Raw genomic sequence first — 21,851 nt, 5'->3', positions numbered from 1 at the left:
GTGTTCTACAGACAACAGTTTAGTTACAGCTGTGTTAGCATCATATGGCTTTTATCAATTCACATTTATAATAGAAGGATTTATCTGTAATAAACATTTCTGAATATTCTGTAAATTAAAATCCTGGGTTACAAGAACAACCTACCTTTAATCACTTTGTTATCTCTAAGTTCAGTTAAATCACATTATTGCAAACCATTTGAAGTGCGCAAATTCTAACAGTTACTTCTGCAAGAGATTTTATGCTGAAATAAACAAAGCCTTCACTGGTTGAAAAATCAATCTCAGCAAAAGCTTACGGGGGGGGGGGGGGGGGGGGGACGGGGGGACACAACACCCCCAAACAAACAAACAAAAAAAAAAACACACCCAAAAGAAACCCTGCTAATTTTCAGAAGTGAAGGAAAATTAAAACTGGCAAAATTATTTGTCTCCATTTGTAAGGGAGGACTTTTTGTCACATTCTTGTTTTGCTGGCTGGCTGAAGGAAGCAGCGAAGACTTCCTGACAGAGAACATCATGCTGTGAGTTTTAAAGTTTTGCTACAGATTCAGTGTAGCAAAGCAAGTCTAGAAACACAGCAGTGACATGTAGAAATTAAAAAAATAAATGCCAAGCTGCAGCATCTCTTCAGGACCGAGTTCACATTTCTATATGTAGATTCATTTTTAGATAAAACAAGTCACTAAACTTACTTGCAGTGAAACCCATTACAACTATCTGGATTACTGCTGCCTAAATGTGATCTGCAGATTCTGGTCTATCTATCATCATATGATATCTCACAAACAGTTCCTTAAAACCCTCTCATGCATAAACATAAGCAACAAAATGAGAAAAGAACAAAATGGAGAAAAATGAAAACAAACCTAAATTCAAAGTTAGGCTTAATTTTTATTTGGCAGTAAATAAAAAAATCACTATGGCAATATTCTACATGATGATCACTCATTTTTTTGTCAGATCGCCATTGGATTACAACGAAAACTGAAAAGTATTACAGTATGCTTTTAACATATAGACCATCCAGAGACATTAGTTTTACAATTTTTGTCTGCATTGCAGGCAAGATTACACAGTTACAGCATCAGATCAGAGAATTGCCTACGACATATATTGATTAAAAAATGAGATTTCATGTTAAGTATAAGGATCCATTTGCACAGATGTAACTACAAGTTTGGGATCACTGTAGCATCTGTGGGCATTCCTTTCTGCAGTATCAATTATACTATTGTCTTAAATTAGTATATCAAAAGTTCATATGACAAGCAGAACTTAACTAAAAATGTGAAAATATTTTGCAACAATTAAAACACTTTCTTTCCCTTTTCCTCTTAGGTGCTTTTCAAAAGAAGTTACATTTATAGCAAATGATCAGAATACTGTGTCTGAGAAATATTTTCTTTGCATATCCTACCAACAACCTACTAGTTTTCCCTGTTGCAACACTGCAGATACAAAATATACTAAGTAATATACTAAGTAATATACTAAAATATAAACAATATGGGAAAAGTAATAAGGATTTTGAAGTCAGTATTTTGGCACCTTAAGTACCCTTTAAGTATTAAAATAAGATTACCATTTTTCTATGCCACTTTATGTTTGAAGATAAAGTGATTTTTAGAAAGCAAATGTTCCAACTGATTACTGCCGCAAATGCTAATATGTACTTGAAAAATGCTTTGTATCAGATATTTCAAGGTATATTTTTGAAATGAAAATTTTCACTACTCATTGAGGTAAATAGGAAAAAAGATGCACCGAAAACTTAAGAGAGATCCTGGGCTAAGGAACAATCCCAAATTCCCTATTCAGGCAAAAATGTAAGGCACAAACAGGAATTTTTCTAGAGAAATGGATTCATAAAAAAATTGTCACCTTTCAGATTTTCTTGAAATCAATGCTGTCACTTCTCAGGCAAAAAAAAAAGCAGCTGTGAATGAAAAAACAGGCAGAAGACCCCTGCTGTGTGTAACTTACAGTCCTAACTAACCTCTCCCATACCGTATGAGTTCCACATCTTCCAGTGTAATGCCTTTTCACAGACAAACATAAACACTGAACAACAATCACATAGGTCCACAAGTTATTTATACGATTACAGTACAGTGTATCCAAGTTTCAGTAAAGTCACCATAATTTACTGTCAAACTATGCAGGAAGTACTGAGGAAACCAATTCCCCAATCTACTACACAAAACAGTTTGCTCAAAATATGAAGAAATCTCCTCCTGAAAGAAAATCAGCAAAGTAGAAAAAATAAAATGCAGCTTCCTTGAACTTCATTTTGTTTCTGCCTCTTCATCCATGAATTCAACTAATGGAGCATGTCTGTTGGCCTGGGCACCTTCTTGGAAATTAACCTTTTTTACCACTCCTGCCTTTGGAGCCCTTATGGTATGCTGCATAGAAACAGATCAGTAGTGAACAAGCGGAGTACTTTGCACCTCACCCCCCAGCAAATGCTAATATTACTCTTTGGTGCAATTAAAGCAGAACACAATTACTTCATCTGACATGTATATTTATTTTAAATTGTTGTTGTTGTTGTTTGGTTGGGTTGTTTGTTTTTTTTAAAAAAAGGTTATCCTAGTCCTTTTTCAAGTTTTATTTTCTCATCAATATTTATTTTGATATTGATACTGAAGATTAAAATACTATATGTTGTTATATTTTGAAGCATGAACAGCTGAATGTTATTTACTTCTGTAGCATTTTTTGTTATTATAATAAATGCCAAGCAGAGGTAATTCAGTTTTAATCCAAAATGTTAATGATATGGCAGATTTGTTCCCTTAAGTGGTATCTACAGATTACTAAAGATATTTTTGTTTGCTGGCCAGGAAGGCTCTTAACTGAACAGATATTTGGCTAAATCCAGATGAAATACAACTACTAGTGACAGTAATGAAATAGTATGTTTACATACAATAACAAATAGACCAATTTGGGGATTGGTATCAGGTTAGTTTTCCACTGAAGTTTTGTTTCTTGGTAGTTCTCTACATAGGGTTAGTCTAATATCAAATATAAAATAATAGATATTAAGTCTAATATCAAATATTAAATATTAGATATTAAATCCTCACATCTAAGCAAGTATTAATTTAAGTAACTGTTTATTCAATTTAACATCTTTTATTTCAATACCATTAAAAAAAAAGGCAACTCAGATAATGTCTGTCTAGGTATCATCTGGAGAGGCACAAAAATTTAGCATCCAATTGCAAATAATTTCAGGTGTAATTTTTTTTTAGTGCACAGTTACATTTCATGCCATTTTAGTGTCATTTATAAAAGGACATGGTAAGGGAAAGGCAATTTTTCTCAACAACATTAATTCTGCTATCACAAACTGAAATTTAAAATAAACTAATAGCTTAACCAAACCAGTACAGGGTGCAAAAACTACAGTTCAAACAATCTGAGCCAGAGTCAAGCAATGTGACAATATACAGTGGCCAAAATGCTAGTCCACTGAATGTCACATGGACAATTACAAAGGATCTTTAGTCTACTCTTGATAAAACTTTATGTAAACAACAATAAAAATATTATTAAAAAAAAAGTCCTATGCATATTTACAAGGTCACTTTTAGCTAAATTTCTGTATAAAGTAGCTGCAGACATTACATTTGCTTATATCACACAAACAGTGAGCAAGAGATACACCCAGACAATTTTCTGCAAGGGAAGTGAAAGGAGGGAAGGGGAGAGAAGGACTGAGAAAGCTAACCAAATGAACATCAAAACATCTGCAGAGTACCATGGATTATATAATCATCATTTGTTAATAACAGCAAATATAATCCTCTAAAATCTAGTCAGACAATGCTTGCTTTACAGCACATGAAGTGATACCGACATCTGCGAGCTACTGCACCATACTTCAATAACGCTACCAAAAATGACTAAATTATGACCAGAATTTTATTTTCTCAGTAATTAGAACCTTTTACATCTCACCTACCTCCATTTTCATAGCTATCATAACCATCAGAGGGTCTCCAGTCTGAACCTTATCCCCTGCTTTCACAAACACCTATAGTTCCAGAGAAAATTGAGAAGAAATCATGCATATCTGTACCATTAAACATCAGCAGCTGACTTTGCCTAGCACAGTCTACTGAGTGACCCTGGTTTTGCAAAACAGCCTCATATCTTTATTACTGTTATGTTGGGTATCGAAGTTCTCTAGATAATACTCAAGGGAAGTCAGAAGCTATAGATATAGGTTCAGTAACAGCCAACAGGATGACCAGGAAGCAATTTATGTATCAAAGAAAAAACACTAAATAAGACAATGCACATTCCACCCTTTTTGGGTTTATGAGCATCTATTTTGAGGGAGAAAGTGCAGAACCTTTTCCTGGAGTCCCTAAAGTCTTGAAAAGAAAATCCATACAGAAGATTGCAGGATCCACCTAGTTTTTCTGCAGTAACTGATTTATACGTAAGAGACCCATGTTCAGTGTACTCCACCCTCTGAAAGGGTTCATGTCTTTTTGTTGTTTATGCCTTTTTATCACTAGCAGAATTCTTTTAACTGCTAAACTCTCCTGGAAATGTTTTTTTTTTTCTGTTGAAACTTTGTCAATGTACAGAGAAATACACAAGACTTCCTATGCTAAAGAAACAGAAACATAAACAGAAGCAGCAAAACACATAGATTAGCAAAAAAGGCATTTCTAGTTCTCTTTTTTGCAAGTACATCTAGCAGCTCACTCTTTTGGTTAGATATAATGGATCACACTGCAACACTGTAACTGAACAAAACCTGTAACATTTCAGGGTACTTTGCCATAAAAAGAAATTGAGATGAAGAAGAAATAATTTAAGCAGTAGGGTAAGTTAAATATTCAGATTTTCCAGAGCTCTAGGAAAAAAAACAACTAGAAGACTGAAAAACTCTTGGGTGGCTACTGAAAACTCAGAGTAAACAGGGCATTTTCCAATTGGAAGAAGTTACATAGCACTGACATTTCTGATCCCGATTCTTTCTTTCCTGGCAGTACAGAAGCAAACACCATTTCTGGAAGAGTAAACTTGTACATATATTGGAGAATTCATGTCCTACCCATATTATTAAAATTACCTTTTCAACTGTGCCTGTCATGGGTGCTACAGCACCACTTTGCATTCCCACTGAAGTCACGGCAGATAAGTACTTGGGTACAGGAAGGCCAATCTGAACACTACCTTCCTACAGAAATAAAATCAATGACATATGAGTTAACAACATAAAATAATACTACTAGTGCAATATGCTAACATACAGTGAAAGAACAGATCCAGCTTCAGGGAAATGAGTCAACTGTTCAGGGTGGAAGAGGTGTGGGGTCAGAGCAGCAAAAGCACTGTTGGTATGCTTACTACTTCACCAGTATCCAAGTCCTCAAAAGCCATGGTGGCAGCTGCCAAGGATCGGTAAGGAAGGAACTACCCCTGGGAAAAACAGGTTCCACGTGGAGCTATGTACCAAAGCCACACCTTCCCTATTCATGCAGCAACAGCACAGAAGGTTTTAGAAAATGTGCAAAGGCAGGTTGATGCAAGAAAGACAGACATTGGCATCTTCATTGCCATGCATTATCAATGAGTGTTTCACAATTTACAATGAAGTGGATTTAGTGCCGAGTTTACTGAGAAATTCTCACCATTATTCAGAATTCCCCAGTTCCTCTCAGACTTGCTACCCAGAGTTTCCCAATGACTCATTCTCCCACACATCCTACCCATACCCTAAAACTCCTGTGATTTCTTCTAGATGCCCCCATCCTAGACTCCACTCTGATACTATGGGAAAACTGAGCTTTGCCATTCCAGCATGAATTATTTTGTTCTCATCAGTGGAGTAGCGAAGTTCTCAATGCAGTCTGCTGGAAGTCTCAGAGCTAGAGGTTAATTACTGAAATGAATACATAATAATTTACATATTTAAATTACATTTGTATTGAGATACATTAAGGGCCTGTCAGCTTTTTAACTAAAAATAAAAAATTACAAGCCTGATAATGCAAATTGGGGCACCTCTTCTTTCAAATGTCATTATTCATGCAATACAAATAAGGCTATGGTAACTCATAATTCAAATTTTTTAATATTAGCTGAAGTTACCCTTCCTCAGACCAATATACTTTTTTTATTATCATTTTAGAAATGTAACCAAAGTATCAGTTACAAGCACATCCAAATAATTATCCATTTAAAGTAACTGCTACTGTTCATAAATCTAACAAACTTAGAAACTTAAACATTTTGATATTGTGCTTTCCCCTCCCAGACCATTACTTGTAATTCTCATGCAACTAATTACATTTTATCTTTCTAAATGTCATTGATTTTTTTACTCACTGACCATAAGCAGCTAACTTCTAACTATAGCTATAAGCACAATACGTATCAAAACATTATGGGCCAACAGAAGAACTTGAAGTTATGATTCTCTTTCACATTCTCTTGCAGTTTATATTGTTCATTAAAGCTCTGAAATTTTATACTTGAATAATAAAGAAAGGAACTTTACCGGAAAGAAGAGATAAATTGTGTTGTCCAAAATGACCAATTTGGACTTACACACTGTTCCATTTACTGAAGACCTCAAGTAAACCGAATCATCTTCATTGAAGATCTCTCCAGAAATCAAGAAAGTTTCATCTTGAATCTGGAAGTAAAATACTTTTATAAGGACAAAAGCTAACCCTTCATGAACAATAAACCAAAAGCTAGTATTTGTAGTATACACTCGTAACATGCGATTCTTCATAGATTTTAAAGATTTGATTTTTTTCCAAATTCCGGAATTATCTTACATATCCTTTATTTTTCTGTTAACAGTCTGTATTCCATAACCAATGCAATCAGCTCTGAAGATCAACTAACATGCTCTCCCATGACATTTTTTTATCATAAACTATGCAATAGTTCAAATATGAATAGCATTCAAAACACAAAGGTATACTACCTCTCAGGAAAAACAACAGCAAAAATCAAAGTGTTTTGTTTAGCAATATTTTTAATTTGTTCTAGCATATTGACTTCTACCAAGTTGAAAAATCCATACTATTCAGCTGACATAATAAGATTACACAATGCTTTCCAAAAGATGAGCAACTTCCTCAGTCTTGGAAGCTTATGATACAGAAACTACAACATATTCAGTAAGCCTACAAAAGGAGTAGTGGAGAGCAGTAATGGAAACAGTGTCAATTAGAAACCAAAACTGCAAAAGAAATACCAAATGGAAAGGCTATTTATTTGTAGGAAACCTTTTCATCTACATCAATGGAAATTGCACCTCTGCAACAACTTCAGAATACAAAGACAGTAAGAATATGAACTTAAGTGCATTACATTTAACTGATATTTTTATTTCTAACATCACTGAGCAAAGAATCAAGAGACTTGCTGATCTTTCAGGATGTTACAAGTCGAGATAAAATTCAGTCTTCATTTATATAGTCCCACACTATTTTTCCACTGAACGGAGACTTTAACATGCATCAAAAGGATACTGTTCATCTGATATTGATCCCTGAGGAAAAAAAAATAAATTTCTTGATCAGCATCCTGAGCAGGGGTGCAAATCGGGGCAACACCCTGGTCAGCACTGTGAGGGCTTGTCAGTTCCATAGCCCAGCAACCTGCTCTAGTTGCTTGGTCTCCAGGAAGGTTTTATAGCCCTCCAAAGGCACTGTCCTCCTCATTATCAGCTCCCAATTCTGTTTCTCCATCCCTTGTCTCCAGCTTTTCTCCATTTCCATCTCAACACCCATTCTCCTTTCTTCCCTGCAGGTCTACATTCTCAGCTGTTGCCCTTGCCCTTCCCCTCCCCGAAAAGGCCTCGCTTCATTTCACTTCCAGCCTCTTTTTACTTTTCACTGACATTACTTATGTAATGTGTAAAAGCTCTCCTGCATTATGTATGTAATCTATAACACTCAAAATCATTTGGGTATTACTTGATGGATGTGGGTTATCTCATATCAGTAGAAATAAGCGTTGGAGTTACCTGACATGGGGTTATACACATGAAAGCACAATAGTTTTCTCACTATTTTTCTCATATGCTTTTCTCTATATAGTCTAAGCAGTTCATAAATACTGCCTTATTCTCTTAATTCCCCTTTTCTGAATATTGGAAACAAGAAGCTGATCTACAGAGAGACTGCATTCTTAAGCATACACTCATTCTGGGTGCCAAATATAAGAGAAAACCCATTTACCTCCAGGTGATGCAAGAAGGATATTCCACACTCAGCAAAAACACAGCCCCCATAAGCCACACAACTGGAGACTATCATACATGCACATACACAAGTATCTATGTTTAAAGCATCTTAAGTGGTATCCTATAGGATCTCTAATAACATAGAGAAAGAAGCCAATTCTATGTGGCATCATCCAATCATATAACCAGATTTACTAGTCTCATTCCTAATCTTGTTTGGTAATTACTTTCCAATTTCCAACTTCAAAATAAAAAAAAAAAGTTATCTTACAGGTAATGCTCTAGAAAGCTTTTATTTATCCCTCAGGAGATCCATTTCATGCACAGAATAAAGCAGTAGTCCCATGGAAAAAAAAAAAAAAACCCAACCTTTTTAAATGCAGATTTAAACATCTCAATGTTTTAGAAAGACAAATTTAAGGAAGAGGAAAACAAAGCCTGATCTTTAAACACTGGAAAACCAAATGCTTTTCTTAGCCTTATTTTCAGAAGTATTTTAGTACCTCTTCCATGCCAATCCTGCATCTAGCAAAGATAATTTCAGGCCAAAATAATACAACTGCAACACCAGCTGCAAGCAAACCAAGAACAGAGTCCTGTATCAGTAATTACCAAGGAACTTCGGTAATGGTTAATACCAAGAGAATTTTACAAGAAACTTTCTTCTTTTACCTAAGGAAATATCTGGGAAACAAAAAAAAAATATGGCCTTGTACCTGCATGTTGTATGACCCTTCTTGATTGTAAGTTACAGCTACTTCCACAGCTGTTCAATTAAAAGAAAAAAAAAAAAGGTGCATGTGAGTAGATTTAATTATAGGATCTAGAGAATAACAACATATACACAATATTTAGTGCATCTTTCTTGATAAAAAGAGAGACCTACCAATACTAAGAACAAGTATTTTCAGATTAGCTTCGTACACACTGAATTCTAGACAATTTGTTTTTCAAAGATGAACACCTGAAGTCATGCTCTGAAATCTGTATTAAGTTACCTGGACAGAAAGCAGGTTTTGATGGGAGAAAATGCTGAGCACTTTCATACCAAAATGAAGTAAAAAAAAAAAAAGTCAACCTCATCCTTATTCCTTTAAGTGATAAACATTAGTTGTGTTGTTTAAATTTGGTTTGTATTTCCTCAAGAAATTTCCTCAAGTAGATTAAGCATTAAGTTCTGTGAATTCCCAGCTGAAACTGCTTAAAACTCATACTGCTTCTATTTGCTGTTGGTTAGCCTGAATTCTCAAGCACCAGTTGAAATAATTCTATCCATCAAGTACCTCCTCTCCCTCCACACATTTTATTAACTTACTGTTTTCCCCATCCAGCAGAGACAGCTTTCTAGTATGACATATATTTAGTCTCCTACCAGTGCTGGATGCAAACGGTGAGAATTTATCTAAAACACAAAATACATACATATTTTACTTCAATTGTACTTTAGCAATTTACACCACAAAAAAAAAATCACTGTCCTACTATTTCTACCATCTTACTTACATATTTATATTGCACATTAAAGATTGAGGAACCACTGTAATAGTAACAGTCCCTCACTAAAGCTTCAACACTGAATAAACTGATGCTGTGTAACCTACAGAAAACATGACACTAACAGCACTTACTAAGAAAGACATTGACTGTTCTCCATGAAGAGATCCTTGAACAGGAAAGCAACATGGGAATTCAACTGCAACACAGCTGGTTCAGATTAACCTTTAGGTGAAGGTTCCAACTGTAAGAGCAGTCAAACATGGCAGCAAATTGCCTGGGAAGATGGAGGTGTTTTTGAGGATGGATCAGATATACAGCTATCAGATATTGCTCGATTCGTTCATCATCTCTTAAAGCAACAGTGCATGTGAATCTTTCCAATCCCACTCTCCCATGTTTCCAGGATAGTTAAAGTGGAGAAGAAAATTAACAAGGGTGTTGGCAGCATGTCTTAGATTTCTATGAAGTCTTTTTTAACAGCAATCACATGCCCAACTGGTATAGCCATTAACAGTGTCAGAACTCAAGAATGTCCAGCTCATTCAATTAAACCCTATTGCCTCTCCCAGTTCTAGCAAGGTCAATTTTATCTCTGAAGACCTTGGGCCAACTGTAAGAATAACAGTGACAGATACTCACTGTTTATGCTTGTAAAGAACAAAGAGTACACAGTGACACTAATTATGCATACCAAGGTCTTTCAGATAGCGCCTATCTGAAGTGCTGTCAGAAGGAGTCTGTACAGTACAGTGCTGATATATTCAATACCTGTCCCTTAACAAGAGTTATAGTTTGCTGTCTGGGTAAATATCTGACAGACGCCAGAATGCAGAATTTTGAGCAGCACAAAGTAAGGAGCACACAAATTAAATATTGCACATGAGCTCACAGCATTGTCTCATCCAGTCACAGGTAAAATAAAACAAAAGAATGATCCTTACCATCTGACTGATCTCTAAAAGCTTCAGTTAGCATTTTCTCTTTCAGTATGAGTCCTAGAGCTGCCTGACACATAACTTCATGTGGGGTTGCCTTTTTGGTTGGAAATAGTTCATGATGGTGTTGAGGAATGAAATTAGTGTGCACATTTCCAGCCTCAAACTGTGGGTGTCCTGACAGACTCAGTAAAAAGTCAATATTAGTGCTTAATCCTACAATCTGTAAAGAAAAAGAAACATATTGCCAAATTGAACTGAAGCTATGAATGAGTATATAGATTTCTAGTTAACTTACGAGTAGATAAAAGATTGATCTTTCTTCAGATAGCACTAGCAAAATACAAAGTCTGTCAATAAAATGTAATGAATTCAACTGGTCTGTTTTATTACCAATGAAAACATTGCTTTTAAAAAGAAAAACGAAAATTAAAAAAAAAACACAACAAAAAACCCAATATGAATACTTTTTCAAAAGCACTATTTTTAAAATGCTACCTTCGTCCACTGTGAAGTCAAAGAAAGTTTTCTAGCAATGATAATGGGAGGTTATTCAGAGAAGGAACATCCCCCGCAAAAAAAAAAAAAAAAAAACAAAACACAAAAACTACAGAAAACCCACCCAAATCCCACCCAACTGCTTCAGAAAATCATGCTCTGAGTATTTAAAATAAGATCATTAGTATGAAAAGTGCTTCTTACTAAAAATAAGTTAAAATAGTTTCAAATATTCCTTATTTGATCTTTAAAGAGTAAGAAATGGGAACAGTGACTTTTACTAGATACTACTCATTTCCTGTACTGCAAAATTACCATCCAACCAACATGAAATTAGAAATATTTTAGAGAAATCAGTGAAACTTGTAGGTGTATTGTGCTGTAACATTTATTGACAGAACTACTAAGAAAATTCAGGGGAGGGGAAACCCACAAAAGACCCAATAGATTCCCCCCCCATCTCTTCATTTGCAGTAATGTTTTAGCTAAAACAATAGTGTGCCAAACATTTTCAGTACCTCAACCATGTTTGTTTTTCATTTAAAAGTATGAATTAATTCTGCACAAATAATATTCAGTCTCACCTCAAGTCAAACCTCCCGAATTCCTCTTTTGAAAAGAGATACACACCTGTAGTTTTTATAGGGGAAAAAGGGACCACTTCTTAAAAAGAACTAACAGCATTAAAAATTCTCCGTATTTCTTTACCACATGTGTCATTTAAATCTTACGGGTTTTTATAACTTAGAAGTTACAAGCAAACATCATCTGATACACATTCTACCTACAAGTTCCTTTAGGTTTCAGAAAGGTCACACCACAATTGAAAGTGTTATTATTCAGCCTTACTCTTCTATAAAGTCCCAGCTGCATCACCCAGCTGAAGATACTGCAAACTTAAGAGAAATCTATGCTTAAAACCAGACTTCACAGTTATCTTTACTCCCTCCACCAACTGCAAATTAGATAAAAATACAGCTTCTCCAAGGAAATACTAAATCTTAACTGCTAGTGGCAAAGCAGGCTCCCTCTTAGCAACCACTTTTGGTTTACTGTAGTATTTTATCCATATTTTGTTTGCCTGATATCTTCACAAATTTGGCTCAATATCTGAAATCATACTGGGTTCCTTCTACTTACATTATATTGATGCAAACTGTATCGCAACTTTCTCAGTGCTGCTTGACGATCCTCAGCCCAAACAACTAGCTTTGCAATCATTGGATCATAATGAACAGAAACTTCATCACCTAAAATATATTTAAAGTATGCTGTAAGACTAACCCAAGTATTTCTGAAAGTTGGTAATGCATAGTACTGCACACCATATGGCATTAAACTCTGACACAATTGATGGCCACATTTCTGTGTCCTTAAAGAATATTAATCTTTAATGATGTGACCTGGCATTTCAGTTCCAAGGACAACTTCAGTACAGACTTTTCAAGAGGTAACATTACTCAAATTCAGTTTTCACTGTTGCAGTCAGAATGCAGGATTGATAAATTGTGATGAGTATACAATCAGCGTGATCCAATGGACAATAATTTGGATACAGATAAGTAAGTAAAGAGGTAAATAAAATATTCAGTGACTGACCAAAAGTAAATGGTCAATGATAAGGAAGAATAATTCTGTAGAGATTTGTCTTTATAACAACACCCTGACAGACAAACTTATTTAGGCCAAAGAGGGAAATGCTGACAAAGCAAAGCTTTTGATGTAAAGCACTTCTGCCTTGGTTTTACCTTGTCTGACTCCAGTTTCTATCCTGGTGAAACTATCTGGTGGTGGGGTGGATAAGTGCAGCAATGGCCCAGCCCCTGGCATAAAGTTATTCTTAGGGTCTTCAGCATATATTCTAGCTTCAAACGCATGGCCCCGGAGCAGAATCTCTTCCTGCATTAGGGGAATCTTCTCTCCTGCTGCTACCTGAAAACAATATATTTTTTCTTTAATGTGGGATCAATATTCTGGAGTGCCAGTGTACTAAATAGTAAGTATCTTTCTTCTAAATATGAATGCGTAGAAAACACATTCAAAATGCACAAGGAGAAAAAAGTGGTACATCATAAAAAGGTAGTTCTGAAGTTACTTCTTGCTTTTGCCTGGGGGTCACCAATCAAAGGATTTTGAATTATTATTGTGTAATTTGACCTCCTAGTATTTCACAGATCCAAAACACGACAGAAAAATAGTGGAATTTTTTTTCCTACTAGTTATGTCAAAAGATAATTAAAGTTAAAGCCTGGTCAACTAAGACAATATTTTATTAGAGAAAAATTGCTCCAAGAGCAGATGATAAAATGGATTACTGGCAGCCAGCACTACTAGCATACACTGTTGATTCTTCTGTATACTGTCAGACCTGCACATTTCAGGGAATGTTTCTTTAAAGGGATTACTAACAATTTAAGACCCTTTAATGGGGCAGGAAGCATCATTTTATTACTCAAAGGAATTCACATTACAAATATAAGAATACCAACAAACACCAGCAAACACCAGTTTGAAAAAACAGGGTTTTTAGGGACAAAATAATAACAAGAAGTCTGCTGCAATTAAGCACAGAGGAGACTTTACCAGGAAGCTACACAGTTTTCATCCACATGGGAAAATACAATTTTCTATTGAAAAAACAGCAACAATTCATCTTTTAAGTGTCAGGGGTTTTCCATACCTTGCCTTCTGCCACCAAACTATGGATTTCAGCATAGACAGCAGAATATAACTTAGTCTTCAAAGAAAAAGTAATACTATACAGATTCACAAAAATAATCTCTCCAAGCACTGGTAGACATTTTTCGTCTATTGACTCATTAAGCCACATGCCAACAGCACCGTATCTTTCCACCTTATCTCTTTCCTCAAGTATTGTTTGATCCCTGTTCCAACTCAGCACTCAAAGCTCAGTTTCCATTTCCACATCAGGAATCCAGAAGTTCCTCTTTTTTGCAAAAGCATTTGCCATTTTAGTTTTCTGTCTGGTTACAGAGACCTCCCTGCCACCTACTTAAGCTCAATGGGTGCTGCTGTCCTCACTTTTTGATTTATCTAACAAAAATTGTTTTTCATTTCCAGTTCCCTAAGGTCCAAAATTTCCTGTTATCATTTGAATGCATGAGTAATCCCTCTACAAATTGGGTGTGTGAGGAAATAGCCTGCTTCCAGTCCACACAACTATACATTTATTCTAGAATGTGACTATACTGGTATAACATCAGACACATGTTTTTCTTAAGATTTTTTTTTTCTCCTACAGCCTGATCCAAGAATTTTTGGGCCAGAGATACACTTCAACTAGAGTTTCCAAAAAAAATCAGCATGGCAAGGGAAAGATCAGGACCCTAGTTCCTCCTACTTTCTGCATTCTCTATAATCTCTTTAAATATAATTTTTTTAAATGCTTTTTATTTACACAACTGGAAGAATTTGCTGGAATTCTGAGCATCTATACAATGCTCTACAAATACAGTAATACAAGATGCTCCTTTAGAGCAAAGGAAACTCTACCCTATTAGCTGAATAAGAGATGTGGATCTGAAAACTTATCTGGTCTCTCACAGGCAATATCAAGGAGCACTATTCACCAGATAAGAGGAATCTACATAGAAAATCAAGGAGCACTATTCACCAGATAAGAGGAATCTACATAGAAAATCAATTAACACTCACCCTAAGCTGCCATTCAACCAAGTCTGTTCCAGTGATCATCTCTGTAACTGGGTGCTCTACTTGCAGTCTGGTATTCATCTCCATGAAGTAAAAATTATGTTGGGAGTCCATAATAAATTCCACTGTTCCTGAAGTAATAAAAGGGTACTTTAAACCAAGACTTCTTCAGAATGGATACTTAACACACCTAATTTATGTCAGGACAAGACTATTATTTCAAAATCAGATACCGTGAGTTTCATTAAATTCTATATAAGTTATCTTAAAGGGTAACACAATTGAAATTTGAAAACAGAAGTGCTGTTTCCTTGCACATTTACACATCCTGTGCTTAACCAGTTCAAACTTGAAGAGGGGAAGTTCAGATTAGACACAAGGAAGAAGTTCTTTATTCTGAGGGTGGTGAGGCACTGGAACAGGTTGCCCAAAGCAGTGATAAATGCTCCATCCCTGGCAGTGTTCAAGGCCAGGTTGGATGGAGCCTTGGATGACATGGTCTAGGGTAAGGTGCCCCTGCCCATGACAGCAGGGCTGGAACTAGATGATCTTACGGTCCCTTCCAATCCTAACTATTCTATGATTCTCTTCTACAATAAAAGATGCATTTCATTACGAGCTGTAAAAAGTGCATCAAAACTCTTTAACTTACTGTGTTTATGTGTAAGACATGCAATTATAAATAAAATAAAATTCCAAGGAAATAAGTGAGAAAAATTCACAAATAATTTTAGCAGGTTATTTTTTATTTGGGAAATAGTGTGAACTTCACAGACAGTGAGCCATTTTTCTCTTAAAGGCTTTACTGTTTGAATATAAAGTATTTTTCTTTGTTGTTGGAGAGTGAGCATTATGAATGTTAGTAAGTTTGATCAGAGCAAGGGAAAAATAATTTCTCTTTCATCAGACAATTAGCTGATTGAATTATCTGCTCTGAAATTTTTTCCTTCTATTCTTCAGCTGTTGTTAGTCTTAAGCTCAGACCAGGTGTGCAAATTTAAAGTTGTAACTGCATCAAATTTAACCATGTGATTACCTCCTTAAACTTAAAATAAATAAATAAATAAATAAAATTGTTGGATGTGTATCATACTCCAAAACAAACAGATGCTATTTGCCTTGAGTCTCATAGTCTTACCAAGTTAAAAGCATACCTCTGGAGCAGCCATACCTTTACAGACTTACCTGCTCCCACATAATTAACTGCTTTAGCTGCTTTGACAGCAGCTTCTCCAAGTCTCTTTCGAACTTCAGCATTAATTCCTGGCTGTAAACAATAATAATACAAAACGTTACAAATTATTGTGAATCTTGGTGATACTAAACCTACTATGCATGAACATTTTGCAATATTTAGTAACTGTAGTGAAATCCTTATCAATGAAATCTACATATTTTTTCCCCCAAGAATCATTTTCCTAAAGTAATTTTTTCATTTAGAACATTTTCTGCAGCAAAATTAAAACAGGTACTGAGATTTAGAAATAAATGACTACCTGCTAAATAAATTTTACGAGGGTTTGCAATTATTTAAAAAATATGTAGGTACTGTAAGAACTTTCTGCTCACCCCTGGTGCCTCTTCAATGATCTTCTGATGTCTCCTTTGCACACTGCAGTCTCTTTCAAACAAGTACACTGCGTTGCCATGCTGGTCACCAAATACTTGGACTTCAACATGCCTGTTCCATAATAATAAATGTTTCAGTGAATTTCAGTAAAGCCCCAATCCTGCAACTGACTTCACCCCAACAGACTCTGAACTTGTATATAGTCCTGTATACTTCACTAGGACTGTATAGGTTTAAGTGTCTGTCCTCAGATGACCAAAAAATATAGAAATGTGGCTGCTATTATGCAGGATTTCAATTGGTTTAGACTTCCTCAGTGTCCTAAATGAAACAGAATTCTAAATGCCAGCTACTGTTGCGAAACACCATAGGATAAACAAGCATCCTGGGATCCTGTTTTGGCTGGGATAGAGTTCATTTTCTTCCTACTAGCTGGTATAGTGCTGTGTTTTGTCTGTACTATAAGAATAATCTCCATAACACACTGATGTTTTAGTTATTGCTAAGCAGTGCTCACCCTAAGTCAAGGACTTTTCAATCTTTTGCCAAAGGGATATTCCACTCCATGGATCATCATGCTCTGTATAAAAACTGGGGGGAGTTGGCTGGGAGCCACTAATCACTGCTCAGGGACAGACTGGACATTGGTGGTGAGCTACTTTATTGTATATCACTTGTGTTTCTTGATTTTATTCCTCTCTCACTCTCTCTGTCATTACCATTGTTATTTTCATAATCTAAAATGTATTATTATATATTAAATTATATAAATTGCATAATATACAGTAACATATAACATATATTACATAATCTATAGTATATAATTATTATCTAGTATTAAATATATCATTATATTTTACTTTGTTTCATTTCAATTATTAAACTGTTCTTAGCTCAACCCATGAGTTTTACCTTTTCCTGATTCTCCTCCCCATCCCACAGTGGGGGAACAAGCAGCTGTGTGGTACTTCTTTGCTGTTTTGTTTTGATTTTTTTTTAACATGAGAAGAAATATCACAGTGTTTATACTAAAACCTCTATTTCTCACCTTGGATTATCTACAAATTTCTCAATCAGCATTGCATCATCATTGAAAGACTTCTTTGCTTCTCTCCTAGCTGATTCTAGTTGGTCCAGAAACTCCTTTTCTGAGTGAGCAATTCTCATGCCCTAAAATACAGAAAAAAGCATACCTAAATGTCTAATAATCTGGTACACAATAAAAATCCTTGTTGTACATAAAGAGCAAGAAATTTCAGAGTAAAATCAGCTTTAGACAGGGAATTCGCTATACATGGTGCCTTGACGCCAAATTCTTAACTGGTATTTCTAATCACTTCTTAGGCAACATTTAAAACTGTTAGTAAAAAAAAAAAAAAAGTCACAGAAACCATCAAAGTAACAATTTAAAGTCATCTAATTTTACATAAATCCATCAAATAACTTTTCTGTTTATGTGAATTACCAGAGATCCCTTGAAATAAACAAAACTCTTCCAATTCATACCAGCTTCTTACCTTGTGCCTCACCACACAACAAAAGGAAGTGAGATTTCATAGTGCTAGACTGGGTATTAATAACAAATTTTAAGGAAAAGCAGTTTTCTATTTTCTTTGGGTTTAGATTTATTTTAGAATATTCAGTTACAGACACTGAGACATGATAACTTTACACCATGTGATGAACAGATTAGTTTCTTTACCTTTCCTCCACCTCCACGAACAGCTTTAATCATTACTGGATATCCTATTCTTTTGGCATGTTCCTTTAGACACTCCTCTGACTGATCTTCTCCATGATACCCTTCAACAACAGGAACGCCAGCTGCAGACATTATAGCTTTGGAAGTGCTTTGACAGAACAGTTTCATGTTTAGAATGATAATATTCTTTTTTTTCCTTGCTTTAAGCTCCAAACCCATCTATGTTTTCAGTGTTAATTCTCCTCACATAAGTAGTTCCACTGACCTCAACAGGACTACTTACACAAGCGGGTTACATACAATTGGATTGTAATTAATAAAACGCTTTAAATGTTTGTTTGGTTGCTTTTTTTTCCTGCAAGCCCTCTACACAAAAGCATAGTCAACTTCAGGCTTATGCTTTTTTCTTATCTTTGGAGCCACATCATATAGGCCAAACCTAGCACTTTCAAATTACAACAATGCATCCTGCCAAAGCTATATTTAAAGTTGTACAAATGCAAAACTCTTTTTATGATACAGGCTGGATTCATACCAGACATAAAACACCTCAGCATAACAGCTCTGGCTTCCAATATGCATGCAAAGTTAGTTAAGTTACAGAGTTAATTTACTCTCACATTAGGAAGTGACAAAAAAATTAATTATCTAAAATTAGTATTACATAGTTCATGTGTTAGTAATCACCTTATTTCCATATTCTTGAGTTATACTTCATACCCTGGAAACATTTCTTTGATTTAAGCAACTAAGAATAAGATCCTCTGTGATGAATAAAACTTATCATCCCATTTTAAATAAACAACACTAACCCCTCATGATATAGGTGTTTCCCTTCCACTGTTCTTTTGACCCGTATACAAATATCTGATCTGACTGCTGAACCCTTATCTATGTAACATTGCAATGCCCCAATTCTGGAAAACTAGCATTAGTTACATACTTAATTACCAAAATTTTACTTGCTGAACAATCTTGACTGTTTCTAAGTCTATATGAATCTACAGATCTTACAGATTTATAGATCATCTATAAACTTAGAGCTCATTCCTTTGAAGAAAGCCACAAAAGACAACAAAACCGACAGAATAAAACAATTATGGAGCAGCTGGTCATTCCTTAACAAAATAAGCTTTGGCAAACTGTAAACAGCATAGCCATGTAAAAAGCAGAAATAGATACCTCTTAATACCCATATCCTTGATGGCAGACGAAGGTGGACCTATGAAGATGATTCCTTCTTGCTTGCACAACTCTGCAAACTCTGTGCTTTCCGACAGAAAACCATAACCTGGATGAATAGCCTACAACAGAATAATGTTACCAGCCTATTTTTATATGTTTACCTTAGAAAACCCTGAAACTTCCACAGAGTTTCACTAAGAAAACACAAGACGGAAGCACCACAGGCAAAAATAAAGAACTAAAGAGCATGGTAGTAACAGAAGATTTAAGGTCATGATCTACTTGCCTGAGCTGCTGAGGCCTTAGCTACCTGCATTATTTTTTCTGAGGCCAAGTAACTCTGCTGTGAGGGTGCTGGACCAATGCAATATGCTTCATCTGCCTGTTACAGAAAAAATTTAATACAGGCTGTTTAATAATAAGTAAATTTAACTGAATTTCTGAGTCAATTACATTGTTTATCAGATTGCTAGCATGCAACAGTTTACATCACTGCCTCTCTTCATACTCAACTGGGGGAAACAGTTTCGACTTTTTTCCCAAAACCAGAGTCCATTCTCTTAACTTCCTGACTACTACAGCATTAGAAAGCCAAACCGTAATGCACTTCCTGTAAAGCTGTCAAGTGCTGAGACAGAGACTAGACAAAATATTCAATGATGCAAGAAAAACTTGGAAGCCACTCTACAGAGGTGAAAATCAACTGCATTAGCACATAAATCTACTTGCACATTGAACTTATCAATGAGAAATAGTGTTGTTAATGAACAGTAATCAAAAATGAATATACTTCACCATTGCTACATGCATGGAATTTCTGTCTGCTTCACTATAAACTGCTACAGACTTCACACCCATTTTCTTTGCTGTTCGCATCACTCTGCAAGCAATTTCTCCTCGGTTTGCGATAAGAATCTTCCTTATGTTGTGACCTCCTGTTTGAAAAGATAAAACCATCTTAAAATTCAGATTTCTTTTTAAACATTTACAGCATTTATGCATTTCTTCCAATAATGAAAAAAACCATGCTTCACCAAAAAGCATTTCCATGCTAGTCTTCAAATTTTATCCTTAGTGTCCTTATGCAGAAGTATGCTTAATTAAACTTTTTTCCTTTTTTTTCTTTCTAGAACTAAGAAATATATTCTAAAACTAAAATCCTGAAACATAAAAGTTGATGCTTATATTTTTATTGCGTACTTTTTGGACCAACTAGGGAACAATTAACACCTGTCCTCACTGGCTCCTCACTCCCCCAGAAGTAATTCACATTTCTTTGATGAGCACAGTCACAGTCATAAACCAATAACAAGGCAGGAAGGCTTTGGGGGTTGGCTTGTTTGTTGGTTTTCTTTAGGTTTTTTTTTTAAGTACTGACTCACTAGCTTTTATGAAGTCTCATGACAGTTACAATGGTACAGAAATATGCACAGGCATAACTAAATAGCTTAAAACTAACTAATATAATCAAAACATACCTCTGAATTCTGAAACATATCTTTTTAGACAACTTGACAACAGGGTCAGTTTAAATCACCTTGCTATATACTTCTTACTTGCCTTCATATATTATTTAAGTACCATTTTACTTAAAAACCCAATTCTCTCACACTTTACAACATTTGTATCAGAAAAGGACTCGGAGGAAAACACCACAAAAATAAATACTTTTCATTGAGTATACCTAAATATGGCAGACAAACTTAGTCAAAATGTTGTTTACACATTAAAGAATATTTGTTAGGTCAGCTACAGACTCCTGTTTTCAAAAGCTATACAAATATTTAATATTTATTTTTAAAGTGTACGGTTTTTCAGCAACTAATGGCCTAAATCTAATTGTAAAACCACCCACATTACACAAGCAGTTAAACCTAGCGGCTAAAGAAGTTCAACTTCATACCTATCGTTGAGGCACATTTCACAAATCTTTGTACTTGGTTCCATCGCCTGTACAATTACAAACACACAGCAGTGTTAGAAAAGTGTATGAAGAACCGGCCACCACTCTACTTTCATTTTCAGGTAAGAGAAGAACAGAATTATGATACAACTATTTACACAGAACATACTCAAGTTCAAGGGAGGTTTGTGCAAACTTCACTAGATATCTCCTTAAGTGCTTGCATTTAGACACAAAACAAATTATTCCCTTGCTTTTCTACCAGCATTCAAAGTCTCTTTTAGTGGATAGTGGTATTTATTAGAGACAGCAACTTGAAGTATTCAGGCAAGAAGACATAAACAACCACAACTTAAAAAAGCTTAAATGGGAAATAGTTGTTTGTACAGAGAAAAGCTGTAGAGATAAATAATGTTAAAGATAACAAGAAATAAGAGCTATGAAGAGCTATTTATATTCTGAAATTGAAAATTAAACCTCAACCAATTAATACCAAAGAAATGAGATTGTGAAAGCTTATGTGTCTGCGAGAAACTGTAAATTCCTAGAACTGTTTTCATTTCACACATACATCAACTTTGGAATCTTGGATCCGGTCCAGCAATTCTTAAACAGTATTAGACAAAAAGACAAGAGATGCCCTTGACACCACA

At 35.2% G+C, this 21,851-nt stretch overlaps 1 protein-coding gene across 1 annotated transcript; it reads right to left on the bottom strand.

Annotated features, from left to right (window-relative positions):
* Positions 1-1,481: 1,481 nt before the first annotated feature.
* On the bottom strand, positions 1,482-20,230 carry MCCC1 (methylcrotonyl-CoA carboxylase subunit 1). The gene is made up of 17 exons (XM_057400419.1): positions 20,091-20,230; positions 19,582-19,677; positions 19,293-19,414; positions 18,111-18,258; positions 17,457-17,578; positions 16,408-16,519; positions 16,024-16,105; positions 14,842-14,969; positions 12,915-13,098; positions 12,307-12,416; positions 10,675-10,891; positions 9,552-9,638; positions 8,953-9,002; positions 6,533-6,670; positions 5,102-5,209; positions 3,977-4,048; positions 1,482-2,408 (listed from the first exon to the last, which is right to left on the bottom strand). Exons 1-17 carry the CDS (start codon positions 20,169-20,171, stop codon positions 2,289-2,291), a joined length of 1,977 nt encoding a protein of 658 aa, XP_057256402.1. The 5' UTR covers positions 20,172-20,230; the 3' UTR covers positions 1,482-2,288.
* Positions 20,231-21,851: the final 1,621 nt, after the last annotated feature.

This window comes from Pezoporus wallicus, unplaced genomic scaffold (genome assembly GCF_028554395.1).
Source record: "Pezoporus wallicus isolate ANWC-B61680 ecotype Strahan unplaced genomic scaffold, APGP_CSIRO_Pwel_v1 contig_6897, whole genome shotgun sequence".
NCBI lineage: Eukaryota > Metazoa > Chordata > Aves > Psittaciformes > Psittacidae > Pezoporus > Pezoporus wallicus.
Note: the sequence above shows the minus strand (reverse complement) of the source record. Positions and strands in the feature narration are given on the sequence as shown.